General features: G+C 41.4%; 2 protein-coding genes across 2 annotated transcripts; both read right to left on the bottom strand.

Annotated features, from left to right (window-relative positions):
- Nucleotides 1-3,749: 3,749 nt before the first annotated feature.
- srxn1 (sulfiredoxin 1 homolog (S. cerevisiae)) lies at nt 3,750-5,659 on the bottom strand. The gene is made up of 2 exons (XM_071921450.2): nt 5,379-5,659; nt 3,750-4,509 (listed from the first exon to the last, which is right to left on the bottom strand). Exons 1-2 carry the CDS (start codon nt 5,607-5,609, stop codon nt 4,300-4,302), a joined length of 441 nt encoding a protein of 146 aa, XP_071777551.2. The 5' UTR covers nt 5,610-5,659; the 3' UTR covers nt 3,750-4,299.
- A 9,151-nt stretch (nt 5,660-14,810) lies between these two features.
- On the bottom strand, nt 14,811-19,569 carry scrt2 (scratch family zinc finger 2). Its single transcript, XM_071921449.1, has 2 exons — nt 19,410-19,569; nt 14,811-15,613 (listed from the first exon to the last, which is right to left on the bottom strand). Exons 1-2 carry the CDS (start codon nt 19,567-19,569, stop codon nt 14,811-14,813), a joined length of 963 nt encoding a protein of 320 aa, XP_071777550.1.
- Nucleotides 19,570-19,861: the final 292 nt, after the last annotated feature.

Here is a 19,861-nt window from a genome sequence, read left to right as displayed (position 1 = left end):
CAAAGTGGGAGGGCAAATGGCTGATTTAGAACCTCCTAACCCCTAACAGCCACGTCACCAGAGACCAGATCCGACACACGTCCCCTCCAGCCACAGCCACCGGCTCATCCAACCACTTCAATGTACCTCAGCTGCATCAACAATGCTGTCAGACACCAAGACTGGCTGGTGAAGCAGCACTGAGGTCTTTCAAAGGACCTGAACCAAACACAGGAATCTGACGTGGCAAAGGCACGTGAATGTGTGGACTTGCAAACAATTATTCAGAGAGATTTAACTCCATACAAATACAAAACATTTACAACAAACTGCACTGCTGAAACTACGCAAGATCTCCATAAAATGATACAACTTTTAACTTGTCTATCTCTGTTGTGATATCCAATATCCCAGCAATGACATGCAATTTTACATAAAGCAAACCTTATAGGCACTGGATGGGGTTAACAAGTGTTATTCTCTCAACTATCAGTCAGTAAATTATGTTGTATAGCTTCAGTGGCCATATGGTTAACACCCATACCATGACACATGGAGGCTTAGTCAGAATTTATCATTGTGTTTGTAGCCTATATTTGTGCTGTGTGAGCATGTGTATGCCTTAAGCAGTACGTTTCTCTCTCTCTCTCCGTGTGTGTGTGTGTGTATGTGTGTGTGTGTGTATGAGCATGTTGACTTGGGACTGAGTCATGGAAGGTTAAGCCACGCTTTCTTAGAACAACACTCATATTTCATGGGATTTTGGAAGGCTCTTATGCTCATCCGGAAGAAGTGCTGCCATTCATCCATAGTGATGAGGCAACAGCCTGTTGGCTTCGCCACCCGCAGAGTCCTGTGTTGTTTTGCTTCAGAGAGCGCTGAGAACAGCAGCTCTGTCTGAGCCGCGGAGCGCAGAGCGGAAAGCTGTCTGCCATGTCTGTGCCACTGCATATTTCAGAGGAGAGCGTCCCGTACTGAGTCCCACTGAACCATCCTCCGACGGGTCAGGGGAAACTTGTGAGAGAGACAGAGGCCTATTCACAGACAAAATGTTTTATGTCTTTTCTTAAAGTTTTAATTAGCTGTACCGTTAAAACAAAGAATACAATAAATGTGGTACGATATATACATGTATGTACATACACTACCAGTCAAAAGTTTGGACACACCTGATTGAATGTACTATGTTTTTCATTATCTTAAAGCCATTTTGACCTAAAGGCTTATGCTTAAATGCTTGAAATTTGTTTCTTAGACAAACATAAATAGTGAAGTTGGTGCCTATGTATGAATTTCTTTCCAAAGCATTTGCCTTTCCATCAAGGCAAAGGGCGGCTACATTAAAGAATCTAAAATATGAGACAGTTTTGATTTGTTTAACACTTTTTTGGTCACTGCATAATTCCATTTGTGTTATTTTATAGTTTTGATGTCTTTACTATTATTCTTAAATGTAGAAAATAGTAAATAAAGAAAAATGTGGTGTGTTCAAACTTTTGACTGGTAGTGTATGGTATGATAGCGACAGGTTATCACTTATAATTTACAATAACTGTATTTTAAATGAAGATCTATTGTCTATGCTGATCAAATCTGAATTACACATCTAATACAAGTTGTGGGAGCATGCCAAATAAAAAAAAAATCACATCAAGCTACATAGAGTTGTGTTAACCAGAGGTGGGGAGGTTGGTGCACAATGCGTGTCTGTGCAGCAGGGAGGTCGGAGGTTGAGTACAGCATTGCAAATCTGGCGCAAATTACACGCCTGTAGCGGCCGGTAGTCTGATGGAATTCCGGATAGGGAGCTGTGAGAAGACATCATCTCCTCAAACACCTACGCTGAACCTCCTTCAAAAGGACTGCGGCTGTAATGCCTCCCCAAGTGGAACAAATGGGTGAGCTGGCTAACCAGAGATCACTTTCCAGCTTTCGTTTTAAATTTAGACAGACTCTACAGGGGAGCGAGGATCAAGGGTGCGTTTAAACACCCCTAGGTAGAGCTTGGTAAGATCTTGGTAGTTTTATTCCGCCACTGTACTGGATCACGTTACAGACCCACCAGTGACAGAGAGACAAAAAGAGGGTAGAGCGCTTTCTATAGACGTGTTGTTCACTCCTATAAGCCTATTTGCAAAAACTGTAAGAAATATAAAGATGTGATTACATTTTCAGGAGAGCCTCACAGTGTCCAGTTGGATAATTTCTTTATATGGACTCTTTCTATGGATGTTTGTGAAAACATTAAAGAGGAATAATCCTGGTGGCTCAGCTGGGTGAAGCGCATACATCCTAGGTTCCAATCCTAACCTGCCCAATAAATCTTTAAGAAAAAAACACTGCAAGTAAATTACAACTACACAAATAAACAGTAACTGAACTCAGCATAAGTTAGTCTGGTGAAAGTCATCATTGAACAAAACAATTCCAAATGGCAAAAAGCACAGAGGGCAGGAGTGTGACATGGCAATAAACCATTTATCAAAAATGACCTGAAACATTTCCGCTTCTTGGCCCCTAAACCCCCTTGATCCGTTTAAATCCTCAAAGATGAAGCGTAGAGAACCACCCATGGAAACGGCTCCCCAAAGTAACAGGTGCAGTGTTTTTTTTCATACCGGTTTTGCGTGTCAAAAACCCTTTGAGGATATGGTTACTTCCAGACAGTGAGGGAGCCACAGGAAATCTTCTCACACGCGACGATTCATTGGAGAAATTTACAGTCCTTCAGGGCCTCGCCGGTAAAGACTGCCCCGGGTCTCCCCTCACTTCCTCGATGGCCACAGAGGGACGCCATCAGGCGGGTCGGAGCTCGCATTGTGAGGGTACTGATGTAGGAAAGGCCTCGTCTCTGCGTAATGACCTGCGATGTATAGTTTACCTGGTATTATTCTGCTCTGCTGCAGTTCCTTCCTCTATGATGCAGGCAGGGGAGCCGACTGACTTAGTAAGCAAGGCCGGTCTCAAGGTCTGCACCAACAAACAGGCTATTATGTAAAATACTCCACAGTGATGCATTCACTTAATAAGATTCTTCATCGTATCTGCAGGACAAATCATTAAGTTTTGGCATGATTAAGGAATGCAAAGGACCAATTTCTGTGCAATGTATTGTGCTGGAATGCGTACTCTTTTAAATAAATGCGCCAAGGACTGCAGTGCCATGCATTGGTCAAGCATATCATAATGTTATGGCTTATTTACAACAATGTGTATGTAATTAAATTTGACCTGATGTCATTCACCCTGTCAGTCAAGATCAAGGATGTGAGAGAAAGGGTCTTGTTTTAGAAGGGGGGTTTTCTTATGAATTCACCCTCAGCCCTGCCATCCCAGAGGAAAGACTGCTTCTCATTCTCCTCTTTAGTTGGGCAAAACACAATCTGGAAGGGGGTAGAAGGTTAACATGAGGCATCCTTTTTACAGACGGCGGCTGGGTAAGACTGATGATGGGAGGAAGGGGCAAGACTCCAACGCCTGTCTCAAAATAGCCCGTACTGTAACATGGAGTGAAGACGGTCTTTTCCCAGTCAGCCTGATCCCGGCACTGTGTTCTCATGACACCTGACCCCTCCTACAACCCATCTGGTCTATCTATAGGCTCCTTTACATTATGCTGCCTTGTTGTGCTGTTGAAAAAGTGGCACAAAATACACAAACCTTCTCCCTGGGTTGTACCACTCAACTATATCCCTATGGCAATAGAAATATTACATCTACTATAGGAAACGGCTTTTCAGCCACATGCAGAAGAGAATAACGGCAGAGAATTTAATATTTAAGTTACTTTTTATGTACGAGGGAATGACAAATAAACACTTACTTGGTAGAATGTGAAACTTACACAAAACACACACACACACACACACGCGCGCGCACACACACACACACACACACACACACCTCCAGATGTTGGTTGACAGAGCAGAACCAGGCCAGCCTGCTATTCCATCTACAACATACATTTTTCTTTACATTTTTGCACAGTATCTATCCGATACATAAAGGACAATGCTAAATATGGAATCTGTTTTGAATAGACCTTACTCAACATTAATTCATTAAGTAATTATAGGTCTGATAATAATGTGTCTTCAGCTGCAGCTTCCTGAACAGGAAAGTGTCTTGTGTACAATAACTAAAGAGTTACATTTCCCCCTGCTGGTGCACACTTTGCTCTGCAGTCATCAGCTGCAATTGAATCATCACTCCTGAAGGGAAAATATAAATGTGCCCACTTATGAAATACAAATGCAGTCTAACTTCAACAGGCGTGAGCTAACTGAGCATGTCTGTTAAACAACCCAGACTACTGCAGCCTCACAGCAGATCAGGCGTCGAGGCACCCAAGTAGGTCCTAAGGTCTGAGATGTTTGATTTGAAGATCTTGGCTGGGATCGTTGTCATGTTCAGCCTCTGGTACGCAGCGAACCTGTGACAGCCTCCAAAAGAGTAGTAGTAATTTCCCCCTTCTCTACCTTTGATCCAGAGGACATCGATCGGAGGAACGGTGTTGATGTCTGCTGTCTCCTGGAGGAAAAGATCAATGTCAATTAATTCATAGGTGCATGGAGCATTAGGCAAGTGTGTCATTCAAAAGAAATGTATGCAGTGGAAATGATGAGCAACATGCATGATAACAACCCACTGGGATCTGATGTGTAAAATGACAAATGTAACTATCTGTTCGAGCCTCTATCTTTATTGCCACTTTAAACTCTCTTACGAAAAAGAACTATAATCAATTTTAGAAGGATACTATCCTTCAGAAGGATACATGCTTTTTCTTTGTACCTGAATTTATGTGATTCATTATTTCATCATTATACATCATTAAGATGTGCCAGTATTGATCTTTTTTGACTGGTGGTCACAGATACTTCACAAAACTGAATTACTTCTCATCAAAGGAAGCCATCTCTTTGCTCTTCATAGAAAGATACTACACAAATAACACAGACACACTGCAAGTCCCTACAGGAATACCATAGTAATGCTAGTGTATCACAGACACACTCTATGTTCCTATAGGAATATTATAGGAATACTATAGTGATATCATAGGAGATAAAAATACCACCTATGTTCCTATGAATATTACAGACATTTTATAATGATACCATGAGATAAAAAAATAATAATATAAAAGCCAAATACAAGGTCACTATAAACTCATAGTTTAGAGTAGGCCTACAACAGACACACTATGTGACCCTGTAGGAATATAACAGTAATTTTCCATATAGCATCATTGTAGACCAGGCAGGTAGGCTACTATCTCTTCCTATTCGAGCTCGTCTCTCTTTAATGTCATTTTTAACTACAGCCACCTCTCTATAAATTAACAGAGCTGTCTTCAAACACACCGACAAAACAGTAAATATGTATATATGTTTTACCTTTATTGTGTTCATAAGGCTCTGAAGTTTGTGCTCGTCCAGTACAGGAGGGATCGGCCTTATAATGACATGCATTGGGACGTTGTGAACCTCTTCGACGCCGTCGGAGTGAACCGACCTGTTGTCGCTGTTTTTATCGGCCGGACCGGACTGCGTAGACATGGACGGGCTTTTAGGGAAGAAAGCTGACAGGTTCACTCGAGTTTTTGTACCGTGAAACAACCGAAACATTTCCCTACAGTGTTTAGTGTTGCTTAGTGTCGTGTGTGTTTATTTCTTCACTTCCCTGACGCGAGTTTGAACGCGGAAATGAAACGTGCGTAATGTTTTGTGTTTTTTTTTTCACAGGAAGCTTTTCATTGGCTCTTCCGCGCTGTCCATCATCGCGCCCCGCCCACCATCTCGCCCTAGCTGGCCTGTCTGGTCTCTGCACTCAAAGAACTCAAAGAAATGCATGTTTTTTTCCATCTAAAGTAAGTGAACACGTCTTATTTGTTTTGTTAGCATATAACATAAACTGTTCTCTTTCTGCTCGATCTTGTTGTGCAGTAAGAACCACTTTCCTGCTGTTGTATTGTAGATTACAGTGTCATTAACAGTATCAGTCACAGGTCTCCTGCTTCTTACATGCAAACAGGCCTGTAAAGTATTGCAGGTGGCTGATGAGTTTTAGTGATCCAAACAAAACAAACCTAGTTAACATCAACTTTCCCCAAGCTGCATGGCCCACCCTTTGGATAGCGCACCCTCTGCAAGATAGCCTATTCATATCATGGCCAAACTATCTCTCATTAAAATTCATTCCAGCAATTAGTCGTACAGTTGAAAAGAACCGCTACAAGCTCAGAATCCTTTGGTGACAATAATTTTTAATGAGGTGAATGTTTTGTATTGTTGAGTGTTGCATGATATTAGGCTTCCTCCTTCAAAGAGCACTTGGTAATATGCTATTTTTGTAGAGATTTCAAAGAGCCAGCCAGGTTGCTGTGGTTACAAAAAGGACGTCTGGGCTCAGAGCTTTGCACAGGTAAGTGGAAAGCTTCAAAGATCTGCGGCAGTAGAGTGGAAACAGAACTATTGTTGTTTTCTCCAATCCACTGCTACAGCATCTTCTAATGAGACAATTAAAAATGATTTCTTGGACAGGAGAGGCAGACCATTATATTGAATTATTACAAATACTTTGAACTACAGTGGCAGCGCCTTTTATGTTGATTAATTGGTCACACGGGGATCAGTTGCAATATGCAGGAGGTCTATATATAGTGTGTAATCATTAACAATGGTAACAGTACATAATATCGCTTTGTAGAATAAAACTGAACAAAATACACCATGTAATCTGGCTGCTGCAGTGAATATAATCAACTTTTTAGCTTCATCGTTATTATAATGACAGTTACTCAGCAGTAGCAGCAACAATCTGCTTCATAATTTTCCCAGAACAGTTAAGCATTGAAAGCCACTTTAAATTTTTAGCTTTTTTCTGAGAGAGCAATTCAGCTAATTGCAATAGGTTATGGTGTAAAAAGCCAACAACAAAAAAAAAATCTAATAACACTATAATTTGCTCATAAACTGTGCACCTGGCTGCATGACTTGGTATTTCCGTATGAATAACGATGGTAAATATGTATGGTGACATATTCCTCCTGGGCATTCACTTCTTTATACAATGCCACATTCAAGGCGATGCTTTGCTGTCAATCAAAAGCCACTACATCGCAAACCGCCAAAAGAGCATCACATGAAGAGAGCGGACCATGTCAATCAAACCATATAGACATGTAAATGATCTGCAGTGCTGAGGTGTATTTGGAGTCCCACTACACTCTGTGTGACCCTCGGCTGTCACAGCAGGACTGTATTCTAGTTGCTAACATATCTCAATTACTTAGATTGAGTTAGTCACACAGGTACAGCGGCAGGTCATGGAAGAACAGTTCCCACATAATGATTTGCTGTTAATATTAGATTTCAGTCCCAGTGGGATTGTCACACTTAGAGCAGCTGGAGAAAATTACCTGCCAGCTCCCCGACAGGGAAGTGAGCTATATTTATTTATACCTTCGTTTTTTTTGTTTTTTTTAACACATTGACATGCTTTTAAAGTGATAATTATTCTAACGGTGATTTTCAGTCTTCAAACCAGCTTTGTGATAGATGAATGTGTCTGAAATCATGACACGGTTTAGCAGCAGCGGATGTTGCTGTGTTTGCAGCTGAATATGTGACTGATTTGTTCAGTGATGTTGATTATTCACTGGTGGCTCTCGCTGCCTAAACCTTTGAAATTATTTTCATCGCTATCTCCTTCCAGTACAGCTGCCCAGAATGGGATTTCTGTTTAATGATCTTCCTTGCCTTGAAATGAATTTGCTCGCCCAACCTCATCCGGAGAGAGTACAAGTGGTTCTTTGGAGAGTGGTTATTTATATGTGGATTAAGCTCGCAATGCTGTAGTCTTTCTTTCCACTTACAGTAAGTTAACATAAAAAAACATGACAATTTTTCAACTATTTATTCCAGCTTGGGTATCAACATGAAGAACCTCCCAGGAATCATGAAAATGGTGTATATTTCCCTCTAAAACACATTATAAACACCTTGTAACTATTTTATCTGTAATTCATTTGTCTGTTTTCCTTGTCACTGCATTTATTGTACATTAAGAAAAAAAAGTGTCTATTTAAGGAGTGCCCTTTTTGACTTTTTCCCTGAGTGCTGATGACAAGTTGGATATCTTAGATGCATAAAAATATGATTTTGACATGACTTCAAAAAGAGAAGCATACGGATGAGGTGGACCCTCTGCCAACAGAGAGAGGAGGAAACAGATGGGTTTTACACAAACAGCACAAACATCAAGAACACTGAGTTAAAGAGCTTGGCAGTCTCACTTGATGAAACAGTGAGGAATGGAGGCGCTTTAATGAGCATCTCTCTCCTGTGATGCAGAATGTGAAAAGACAAACTGTTAGCTCTTAAAGGGGAAGTTACAGTTGGTTGGCCTTGACTGATTGAACCAACTGGTGTTACCAGCCTCGTGTTGAGAGTGACTTTGGTCAGAAAGCATGCAGGTTGGTTATAATGAGGAGACTGGCTGCGTGGAGATGGAGCTGCAGGTTAAGATGGAGATGGAGATGGAGATGAAGTTTCCATTTTGAAAATTAAATTGCCTACATCATAACTTTGCCTCCAGTTAAAGCATCCAATTTAGCTGATGACAGTGTCATCAATGAACAAAGGGTGCCGAGCTTGTTTTATTGTTTCATTGTTTACGATGTGAGCTGACAGTAGGTGATCAGCCAACAGATGGCGCCAGATGGATGCGTAGGGTCAGAGCAAGAGCCCACACCAGTTCAAAGACTGTTGGATTCAGTAGTGATAGTTTTGCTTTTAATTATAAAGATGTCATGTTGTGTATTGCGTCAAGTGTGAGCAACAGACAGACACTGATTGCAATTAAAACACTCATTTTCACCAGTGAATTTGATTTGGACAGCAGCACGCATTATGAAGATTATGCTTCTCCTTATTTAGTTTTCCTGCCCATAATCTCAACAATAGAGGGGGTTTCTTTGTGCTGGGCACCAGAGCAGAGTGTGAATAAATAGTGTTTACCAGTAAATAAGGCGATAATGACAGATGGGTTGGGATCTCATCCTCCTGTCTGTGTTGTTTAATAGCCCTATACCTGGTGCTGAATGCAGATTTGTGCAGTAACCTTGTGATGCCCCTTACTCCATCAGAAGACTGATTTTCCTCTCTGACAGTCACTTAAAAGATGAAGGCGCTCTCAGGTCAGTCTCTTTGAAGTGAGAGTGTACCGCGCTCAGTTTTGCAGGTTAGTTTTCAATAATTTACTTCATGTTTCTCGGAGTGTGTGTGATGGTGGGTGGCGATGGCTGTCATGCAGCAGAGTGATGCAGGGATATGTATGCAGGGCCACGGTCCCCCTGCCTGCGTCCCGGCGCTGATCACTCATAGCCGCTCTTGTTACACACGCAGCACACCCAGGGGTGATGTAATTGGATTCCATGGGTCCCCATTTTACAGTCCATTGGCATGTAATGAAATCAGTTATTTACTTTCATCATAAAATCTGATAAGGGGCAACATCTGCCACGCTAAACTTTCAGTGAGCAGCGCACATGAATGTTGATGTATGGTCTGGAGCATCCTCATCTGCAACACAGTGAGCTGCTGTTGTGCTGAGTGTGGTGTAGCGCGCTCCAGTCTGCACCCACACACACTCGGTGTAAACTTAGCGCTTGACTCTCAAAAGGGGGCAACGTGTCGGTGAATACATATTTGTCAGTATGTGTATGTATTTATTTGTTTGTTTGTTTACTTTTACTGACTGGACTAGCGAGGAAGCTTGTAGCTACAGTCGTGGCATTCAACACTTTCCTGCAGTTGGATGGGAGGAGAGTAATGTGCAGCAAAGAGTCTTGTTTCAGAGTCCTTGCTCAGCCTGCTGTCTCATTATACTGCTGCTGCGCTGCTGGAGGACACTGAAGGACACAAGCGATTGAATTCAAGTGTTGTATATTCCCTGGAAACCAATCAAGAAAAGCCCCAGAATAATAATCCCTGTCCTCTGCCATGATTCATTTTTATTTTGTTCCATATTTTTCTCTGGCTTTTGAGTCACTCAGAAAGAGTAGTTCCAGCATAAAATCAATGTTCCATTAAAATTTAATGGTCAGGAAGGGCTTAATAGTACTGGAACAGATGCCTCTGCTTTTGATATTACCCTACATCTCAGGAAGTCTTATTCAAAGCTTTATTGGTATTGTCAATGAATCCGACCATTCCTGTTCTCTTCGGCTGAAGACAGGCGCTGTGAAAAAGAATGGTTATTGGCATTGAAAGTGTTGTAGATTCGTAGAACTGAAATTATAAGTTAGCAAATTGATAATAAAGCTCCTAAAATCCATCAAACACTGAGAGAGGAAGCTACAGCTGATGGCACATTATTATCATAACTATGATTACTTCATGAATTAATGTCGAGTAAGGTCTATTCAAAACAGATTCCATATTTAACATTGTCAGCTATGTGTTGGATAGATGTTGTGCAAAAATGTTAAAAAATAAATAAATAAATAAAAAATGTATAAAAAATGTATGCAGTAGATGGAATAGCAGGCTGGCCTGGTTCTGCTCTGTCAAACAACATCTGCAGGTGTGTGTGTGTGTGTGTGTGTGTGTGTGTGTGTGTGAGAGAGAGAGAGAGTGTGTATGTTTCCTTGAGCAGTGATAGCATAATCTTGTGTGTGTGTGTGTGTGTGTGTGTGTGTGTGTTTCCTTGAGCCGTGGTAGCATAATCTCCAAAATATCTATCTTGGCATAATAAAATACTAAATAAAAACAAAATATCCTTTGAAAGTCCAGTGAATATTTCATAAGAAATAAAAATGGACTTGTAGGTTACTTGTGCTATTGTTTTTATTAACTTTATCATTGTTATTGTTGTCATCATTATTAATTGTAGCAGAACAAGATAAACCAAAACACCCCTCAGCAATCATGGCTTAAGTTTCTTCATACTCAGCTGGAACAGAGAGATAGAAAGATAAAGAGAGAGAGTGAGAAAGAAAGTGGAAAATCTAAATCAGTTTTTTTTTTGAGGACCATATGGAAGGTTTCAAGCAGCCAACCATATGTTGAAGGCTTTTGTCATGGAAATCATACTTTTTGGCACTTTTCATTGCGCAGCCAAGCCGGGCACATAAATAAAAGAAAACAAGAACAGAAAATTATACAGAACATGGTCAAATCTTTCAGAATACACAGAGTTTGAAGTTTTGTTGGTAACTTACAACAGATAGCTTTTAATCAAGACACTCCCTGATTCACATTGCCACCCAGACTGCAATTGGTACCTGTATTTGTCTTTTTTTTAAAAAGACAACATGAATAAAAAAGAGCAATTAAATGTCTACATGCATTGTCATATTATTGCTGTGATATATTTACAAATATATTTACAAAATAATCAAAGAGGAACAATGTTTCCCTATATCTAAGTTCAGAATCAAGTTGTGCCTCCTTTTTCTGTAATTACTATTTTCTGTGTGGACAATCTGGTAATACTGCCAGTTTTAGATACAAGCTTGTTCAACCTATATTTCCGGGAGTTTGTGATGATCTCAATGTTTTTCTGCAATATTAAATCACAGTCCCCAGCTTTTTGGATATAGATCCCTCTCACACAGTAAAATAAAGCAAAAAAAACACAACCACTCTATAGGAAATAATGATTCTGCCTCAATAGAAAGTTGTGTAACGCAAACATAAAGCGACGTGCCGAGCCATGTGTGCACTGCAAGCTAATGAGGAGACAGGTGGTTCGGTTGCTCTCATGCAGCGATTCAACTGTAGCACTTAGGCTTCCATTGACAAGATGATGGTGGAATAGAAAGGGAAGGATGGATAGACCGGAAACTCCTATTTTCTCTTTTCTCCCCAGCTTTTTTTTTTTTTTGTCTTTTTTTGAAGACAAGCTCACCATTACTGTGACTGTGTCATCCATTTAGAATATGCAAATCGCTGACAGTGCATTTGCCTGCTGGTGCTTGACCTTCCCCTTGGAGGTCGCTCACCGACTCAATTACGCTCCCTATCTGCAGTCTGTCTGCAAACACCTGTTATCCTCCCACACTCCGCCACCCTCCGCCAATCCCACTTCAGCACTTCTCCTGCTCCGTGCGTCTGTTTAGAGACAGTTGGGATGGGATGCGGACGGGCGGTGAGGGATGCGGAGCGGGGACAAACGATGGGGGAGTTGGAAGTGCATTACAGTGCATCGTTTTTATTACGACAATCATGAGAACTTTCTCTACCAGGACAGTCTGCGTCAAGATCATTCCCGTTAGCGCTGGTTAAAACTACATCTAACCCCCTAACGGCCAATCGTTCGGTTATCTCAGCGGGATTTTCTCCTTTAACACATCCGAGACTGACTTAGCTGTTTTAAGCCAAGCAGCATGATTTGAAAGCAGCGGTGACTTTGACTTTAATTTGATTTAAATGCCCTATTATGTCAGTGCCCTAAATGAGAATTATTGTCATCCTGTTGTGTAATACTTGTCCTTCCAGCAATTCAGTCAAACCATACCTTCCCTTCAGCTGCCAGGAGAGATTAGTTGTTTTTTTTAGCTGGTTGCTCTTTAAAACAAAAGAGGCATTAAAAAAAATAGTAAAAAAAGAAAAGCTTTCTTCTCAAATTGGGTCTATTCAGCACACGTTTTCCCCAACACTTCTATCAATTTTGGAATCTGTTACACTGTAAAAAGGATCGAGTCTTGCTCATATATACTGCATCACTATTATTATTGCTTATCCACCTTTGAAAACTGAGTGTAACTAGATTACACCTACATTATACTATTCTCTAAGTTTAGCAAGCTGCAAATTTACAAATGGGTAATGTTATATTTTTGGGGGGAATATCTACAAGCACAGGTCTGCCATCTCTGTGAATTATTGCCTGAGATTTGAAGACAAAGGGGCTAGAAATCTTCAATCATGAGGAGGCAGTGGACTTCTCTTTTTGGAAACAGCAAAATGGAGAATATTTTAGTGTTTCATTTTCATTGTTTCATTTTATTGCCCTAAATAGACTGAAAACAGGACAGCTATGATTGTTATACATGTCAATTGCCGTGCCAGTAAAGTTATTGCCGTGAAACAAAAGTCATCTGCATTCATTTGTTTGAAGTACTCTACCACTGGTACTGTACATTGTTCCTCTTTAAAAAACTAAGTCCCTCGGACTCTCTACAGTTTCATGCATATAAACATTTTCTTTGAAGATCAGCAGCATCTTACAAGGTCAATGGATGTTCATTTTTTTAAACTCAATTATAAACAATAAATAAATAAATAGATGATAATAAATTAAGAAGCAAGTCTTCAATAAATACACAGAAAAAATAAGGTAAATAAATAAATAAATAAATACATAAATAAATAAATAAAGTATTTACATGATAAATAGATGGTATGTATCTAAACCATGGGCAGAGCTTTGAGCGACGTACAAACAGACAAACAGAATTATTTGACTGTCACTTTGTAACTGAGGGTGTGAGTCCATACCTTCATCACTCTGAGGTATCAGTGGAGGAGGGGGAGCACCTCAAACAGTGGAGGAAGATTGCTTGTTAAGACTGGATGATGCACCATAAAGGCAGCAGAGTTCATGCAAGCCACCATGGTGGAGGAAGAACAACGAGAGTTTTCATTGCTATAGACAGGATCACCGCACATGGCACTTATAACGATAGATCATTTGGTTTGGCTCCCAGTGTTTTTGTCCAAGTCAATATATCAGGGCGAGAACATGAATTTGATTGGACGGAGTAAGTGATAACCTGTTCAACAGGCTTGCCTAACATCAAAATACCTGCTCTTTCAGAATTGGGTTGAATGACCTATGGCCTATGAGCTTGTGTAGCTTATGTGATTCACTAGAACGAGCTAATTTTTTAACTTGTTTGAATACCCACAGTTACAAAGATACTTTTGATCAACAAGGGATAATAAGCACAAAAAAATAAATTTAGAAAAATCAAATAGAAAAATAACATCCGTTGAATTGAAACATTGGTGTGGAAAAAGGGGTTTGTCTTTTACCTTTTAAAATGATCTCCCTTTTTTGCAAATACTGTCATAGTTCACATTTTCATAAAAAGTTCATGTTGGCAGTTGCAAAAGAATTCAATTCTTAGCAAATAAAAAGCAGCATAAAAATACAAGAGGTCATTTTTGTCTCTAAAAAACAAAAGAACACTGTTACAGTCCTTTTTATGTTTTTTTTTTTTCATTTTCCCGTACTATTTGCTATAAAATATCAGGAATCTAAATATTATTACTATTGATATCAATATCATTATAGTCATTGATAAAAATTCACATGCCAGGCCTCATATATAATTGTGTGAGCGTATGTGTGTGTGTACGTGTGTGTGCGCATGCGCGCACGTGTGTACGTGTACGTGTGTATGTGTGTGCATTAGTTTATGTGTGTGTGTGTGTACATGTATGTGTGTGTGTGTGTGTGTGTGTGTGTGTGTACATGTATGTGTGTGTGTACATGTTTGTGTGTGTGTGTAGTGTGTGTAAGCGCACATCCGTGCGTGCACCTGTTAGTTATTTGTGTACAACTAACATCTACAGTTTCTATTTGGGGGAAGGTTGTTTGATTGTATGTTTCTGTGGACGATTAGCTACTGTGCAGGGAAAAAATCCAGCATCTTTTGAAATTGTCTTTGCCATAATCATTATAGTTTCTTCACGTAATCTCAGTGAAAATATTGCTTTCTAAAAAAAGGGAAGAAAAAAGGCATGGAGGGCAGAGTGAACAGGGTTATTGGTTGAGAACCTACAACAGGGGTTCAAAATTTTGCTTCCTTCTTGCAGTTAGTTTTCTGATCCAGAGTCGTCTTCGTCTGCGGAGCCCTTGAAGCAAGCTGACTCATAATGCTTGTTCAGGTAGGACTTGAGAGCGAAGGTCTTATTGCAGCGCTTGCATCTGTAGTGCTTGAAGGCAGAGTGTGTTTGCATGTGGGCGCGGAGGTTTGAACGGTCAGCAAAGGCTTTGCCACAGTGGGCGCAGGCAAAGGGCTTCTCCCCCGTGTGTGAGCGCATGTGGCCCTGGAGGAGCCACGGTCGGCTGAAGGCCTTGCTGCACACGTCACACTTGTGCTTGAGGTCGTGGGTGAGGATGTGCATGGCTAACGCAGGCATGGACACGTACACTTTGTCGCAGGTGGGACACTTGCGGGCCATCTTGCTGTCCAGGCTGCGGTGCGTCTGCTTGTGTCTGCTGAGGTTGGAGGAGGTGGCGTACGTCTTGCCGCACTCGTTGCAGGTGTGGCGAGGCGTGCCGGCTCCCCTCTCCTGGGCCGCAGCGGTGGCAGTGCTGCTTCTGGAGCTCCCCCCGCGACTCTCGCCCTCCCCCTTCCGCCTCGAGCGCCCGTCAGAGATGAAGAAGGCATCCATGGTGTAACCCTCGGTCAGGGCCTCCGATTCGCCGCTGTAGAAGCCGCTGGCCGTCATGCCGGACTGCGGGCTGTCGGGGTGCTCCAGGTCGGGGTCGCAGTACTCCTCCCCTCCGCTGCTCACCTGGGTGTACAGGGGGTCCGACACCGGTGAAGCCAGCTTGTGCTCCATCTTCTTCTCCCCCTGGTATACAGATGGCGTGATGTAATCCTGGATGTAGCCTGGGGAAGAGATGCACGCAATTACAGTTGGCCAGCGGTTGTGATGGATAAGGACGCAGTGACATGGTGGTGATTACATGATTATCATGTTGGATGATTGCCCTTTGTGGAATGATGGAATAATGGCAGCACAGAACAAATTGCATTTTTTCCAGATCACACAGGTTGTATACACAATAGCGCGGTGATGCAGGAAAACATGATGTGCTCAGCTGCTTTTAGGAAGGTTGCACTATTACGTTGAGGATGAGCAGTGGATTTGAGGCACAGATAATAGCTCATCAAAGAATTCTCCTGTGAAAGGAGACGCACATTAAAGCCCCTCTTACATAAAGTAGTCTCATTGATTAGACCTCCTTCCCATGATAAGATTTTCTTCATCTACGGTATGTCAGTCCTCTGTGGCTGCGGCCTATCTCCCTGTTTGCTCAATTAAGGCTCTGTGAGCTCTGGCATTATGAGTCAAACAGACAGCACACTCTGTGCAAGAAGCCACTGGCACAGAACAGCATTATGTTTCAACTCTGAACTTTGAAAAATGGTTAATGAATTTGAGGACATGCATAATTTTTCGAAAGTATTTTATTGCTGAACGGGTTTTGTTTGTTGTTTTTTTCCAAATCAAAAGGTTTGTGTTATAAGAAAACACTCCTCTAAACAGGTTGCACCTCTGACTTGAGAGAGCTCTCTGTATTATTCACTGATTTTTCATTGCAATGAAATATATTCTGGCACATAGTGGGGTAGATAGCAGATCAACTTGTTACATTCTGTAGGGTTTTATGCTGCTTGTTCAAGCAGGTTTAGGCATGATGCAGCAAAGCACAAAATACCATGAGCGATTTAAACGTCTACAACTATATAGTACATGATTACAGAGAGATATATTTTTGTTGGCATCATTCCTGTCTTTCTTTGCCTTCTGAAGCAGCGCAGTGCCATAGGAGCTAAAAGGCTTGCTGGCAGCTAAATGCATCTAAACAGAAGTCAATATATCCTTGTGTAGTGAATCTCAGGAGCTGAATGAATTCTGAATGTGCTTTACCTCCAGGGTTGCTATCCTATAGGAAGAACATATGAGTGCAAATGTAAAAAGTGGTGCAATTCCTACCCTGAGAGAAATAGTGCATAACTGCAGAAAAAAAGCCATTCCTAAGCACTGTGTGCAGCAAGCAGTGGAAATTAGGTATTGACTGCTTTTTAATGAAATTCAAAGTTTTGCACTGATCAATAGGCCATCATCTGTAAAATAGTACAGCTGTTAGAACAGCCGAGCGCAGGAGAGGATAGAAATAGTGTAAGGAACCGATTAAGTGTCTGCGACACACAATAATAGTTTATTGAGCACGGTGTACTTGAGCACAGAGTTGAGCTGATATCTGATACATGGCATTACAGAGGAGCAAAATCCCCATATTGTTTGTGAAGAGGGTCACCTGTCTACAACGGCAGGCCTGCTGAAGTGCCTTCAAGAAGCAGGTCATTAGGAAATCAATTGAAGTGCTCTCTTACTACACCATCTCCATCCCTAAGGGTTTCTGCTCACACAGCCCACCGTGTCAAAGGCATGACCGTGACACCCAGGGACAGGGAGACACCAGGCACACACACTCACACACACTCACACACACTCCAAACACACAGACTGCTGTTTGTGTGAGGGAGCCAGCAACGCTTTCTTTCAAAAAATGAAAAAATAAAATAATAATCTGTATTTAATTCAAGCATTTTATTAAGTATATCCTTGCTATTATTCTTGAATTTACAAGTACCACCTTCAACAATTATTTGTAGCCATATCACAAGCCAAGATTAATTCAGACTTTCATGAACATACAGTAGCTAAACCAGTTCTGCACTCCATACGACCATACGGCCCTTATTTTGTTGAGATTTTTTTTTTTTTTTTTCAGCAAAATGTATCAGTGTAAGCGGAGTTGTATAATATGTTTCAATTACCCAAGGTCAGACAAGGAGTTCATCATTTAGGACTAGCGCTGTATCAGCCTTTACAGCTCACAGACTCATTTCTCTAATGCAAAGCAAGCATGTAATTAATGGACCCTCTCAGCCACCCCTCTTTGTTGTTCGACAGACACTCAAGTCAAATGTCTCCACAATGGGGGGAAAGAAAATCTCTTGGCACGGCAGAAGTGCTGATGCTAGGTATTTCAGCCATGTTGAGAATTCTTTTATTTTGCCTTTTTTTTTTTTTGACTCAGCATGAAAAGGGAGATTCTTTTGTGTGAATTAAATGGCTTTTGTCAAAGCCAATGTAGTGCCTTATCGTTCTTTTCTTCTTTTTTTATATAATGCTTATTTATCATGGTTTTGAACAATAGAATCAGGAACAATAGAGGGTGAGAATAATAATACAGAGATTTCCCATCATAATGATCTAAAATTGCACGGCATTAAAGCTAAATAACATTCAGTCCAAGTTAAAAATAAACCTGGTAAATATATCTATAATTCTATGCTAGTCTATAACAAATGCATTTCAAAAAATGTTTAAAGAAAAATGTATTTTTCATTTCTTGTCATAATTTTCTATTGTTCAGCCTGTAAGTTGTTTTTAATTTAACAAACCATCACTGTTTACAAACCCATGCAGCCTCTTTTCACCACAAATAACTATGCATCCATGTGCTTGTTAATACCACTAATGCTGATCATCTAAAATTCACTGAACCTTGGCATTAATGCGATTGAATAACAGGTGGGCATCATCTCATCATTTAGCTGTGCACTGTGAAGCTTATCTTATTGTGGAGATATCATAACAAATCACAACAAAGAAAGACAGACATCTGGCCCTCTAAATATGGCCACAAAATGGAAGCGGCAGGCTTAAACCTGACTGTGAAAGTGAAGGACGCCTCTCAGCACGGACCGGAGCTTAGTGCCTCAGTCCGTGTGTTGACCACAGTGCAGCTATGTGCCTTTCTTCATGTTTACTGTACAACCTCCGTCACGTGATCCCCCTCAATGCTGCCCCAAGCATTTTTGTCTCCTTTTTCTCCTTCCCTTCACGATCCCTTCAGCCCGGCTCCCCACCTCCCTCCTGGCTGTACTGTACAGTGTGTTGATGTCTCTTGTGGCGGCGATAGGCCTGCATGGCTGAAACTCTAACCCCTGCTAGTTTTCAAATGCCCGGAAGGAAGAGAAAGATGTAGCGGAGGGATGGGGGTGGGGAGACTGTGCATGCTCCAGTTGGATGGGAAGAGGGGGGCAAGGGAGGCTCGGACTGTGATGGGAACTCAAGGACAATAACAGCTAAGGACAAATGTATCATCCGATACTCATCTCTCATATTCATGAATTTTTTAGCCCGCATGACGAGCAGATAGAGTCAGCCTGTATGTGTCCGGCCACCACAGGGCTGGCGCAGTCATACAAATACGTAACTGAAGCTTCTCCTGATTAGAGACACGTTTTGTTCCCTATTTACATAAGCTAATCCGCCGCTGTGACCTGAATTGTGTCTGTCCTTCACTGGAGTCAAAAAACAAAAGTCTGGGAGCGCGGTGATGGGGGTGGGGTGCTGCTGGTGGGGATTATTTGGGATATTGATGCAAAAATCAGCAGGCTACATGTCACATCTCATGTTAATTTACACACTATGGACATGTTACAGGCTGAGGCACAAGGAAATTTCACAATAACACACAAACAAAAGAGGATGCATTCTGTGTTAACTGTGGAAATGTCAGGCATGCTGAAATCAGCAGCAGAGCTTTTCTACAGGGCAGCGGTGCTAGCAAACATCTTTGAGACCAGCGGCATGTTAACTCACCATTCTCACTGAGACGAACCCCCAGGCTGGTCACCGAGTCTGTGATGGAGCGTGCAAAAGTGAACGAGTCGTCCAGGTGGTGATGATGATTAGAGGTGGCCACATTGGACGAAGAGAAATCATCAAGCTTGATTTTCTTCACCAAAAATGAACGGGGCATGTTTCAATGGATAAAAACACAGAGCTGAGAAAAAAGCATGAGAGAAAAATAAGAGACCTTCTGAGAAAGCACACAAGCGGAGCTGGCTTGACGGTAATCCTTGTGGTTAATGTGGAGACAACAGCCAAAAACATAAGATAAGAAAGAAAATGGAAACCAGTGGAGAACAAGGCTGACGGCAATGCTGTGTGATACTCTATGGCTCCCCCAGCTTTCCCCCCCCAAAAAAAAAAATAAAAACGATCCTGTTCAGCACTGGATAGCTCCTGTGATGCAGCAGGCTTAAGGGACC

This window comes from Centroberyx gerrardi, chromosome 14, assembly GCF_048128805.1.
Source record: "Centroberyx gerrardi isolate f3 chromosome 14, fCenGer3.hap1.cur.20231027, whole genome shotgun sequence".
In the NCBI taxonomy this organism is placed as follows: domain Eukaryota; kingdom Metazoa; phylum Chordata; class Actinopteri; order Beryciformes; family Berycidae; genus Centroberyx; species Centroberyx gerrardi.
Note: the sequence above shows the minus strand (reverse complement) of the source record. Positions and strands in the feature narration are given on the sequence as shown.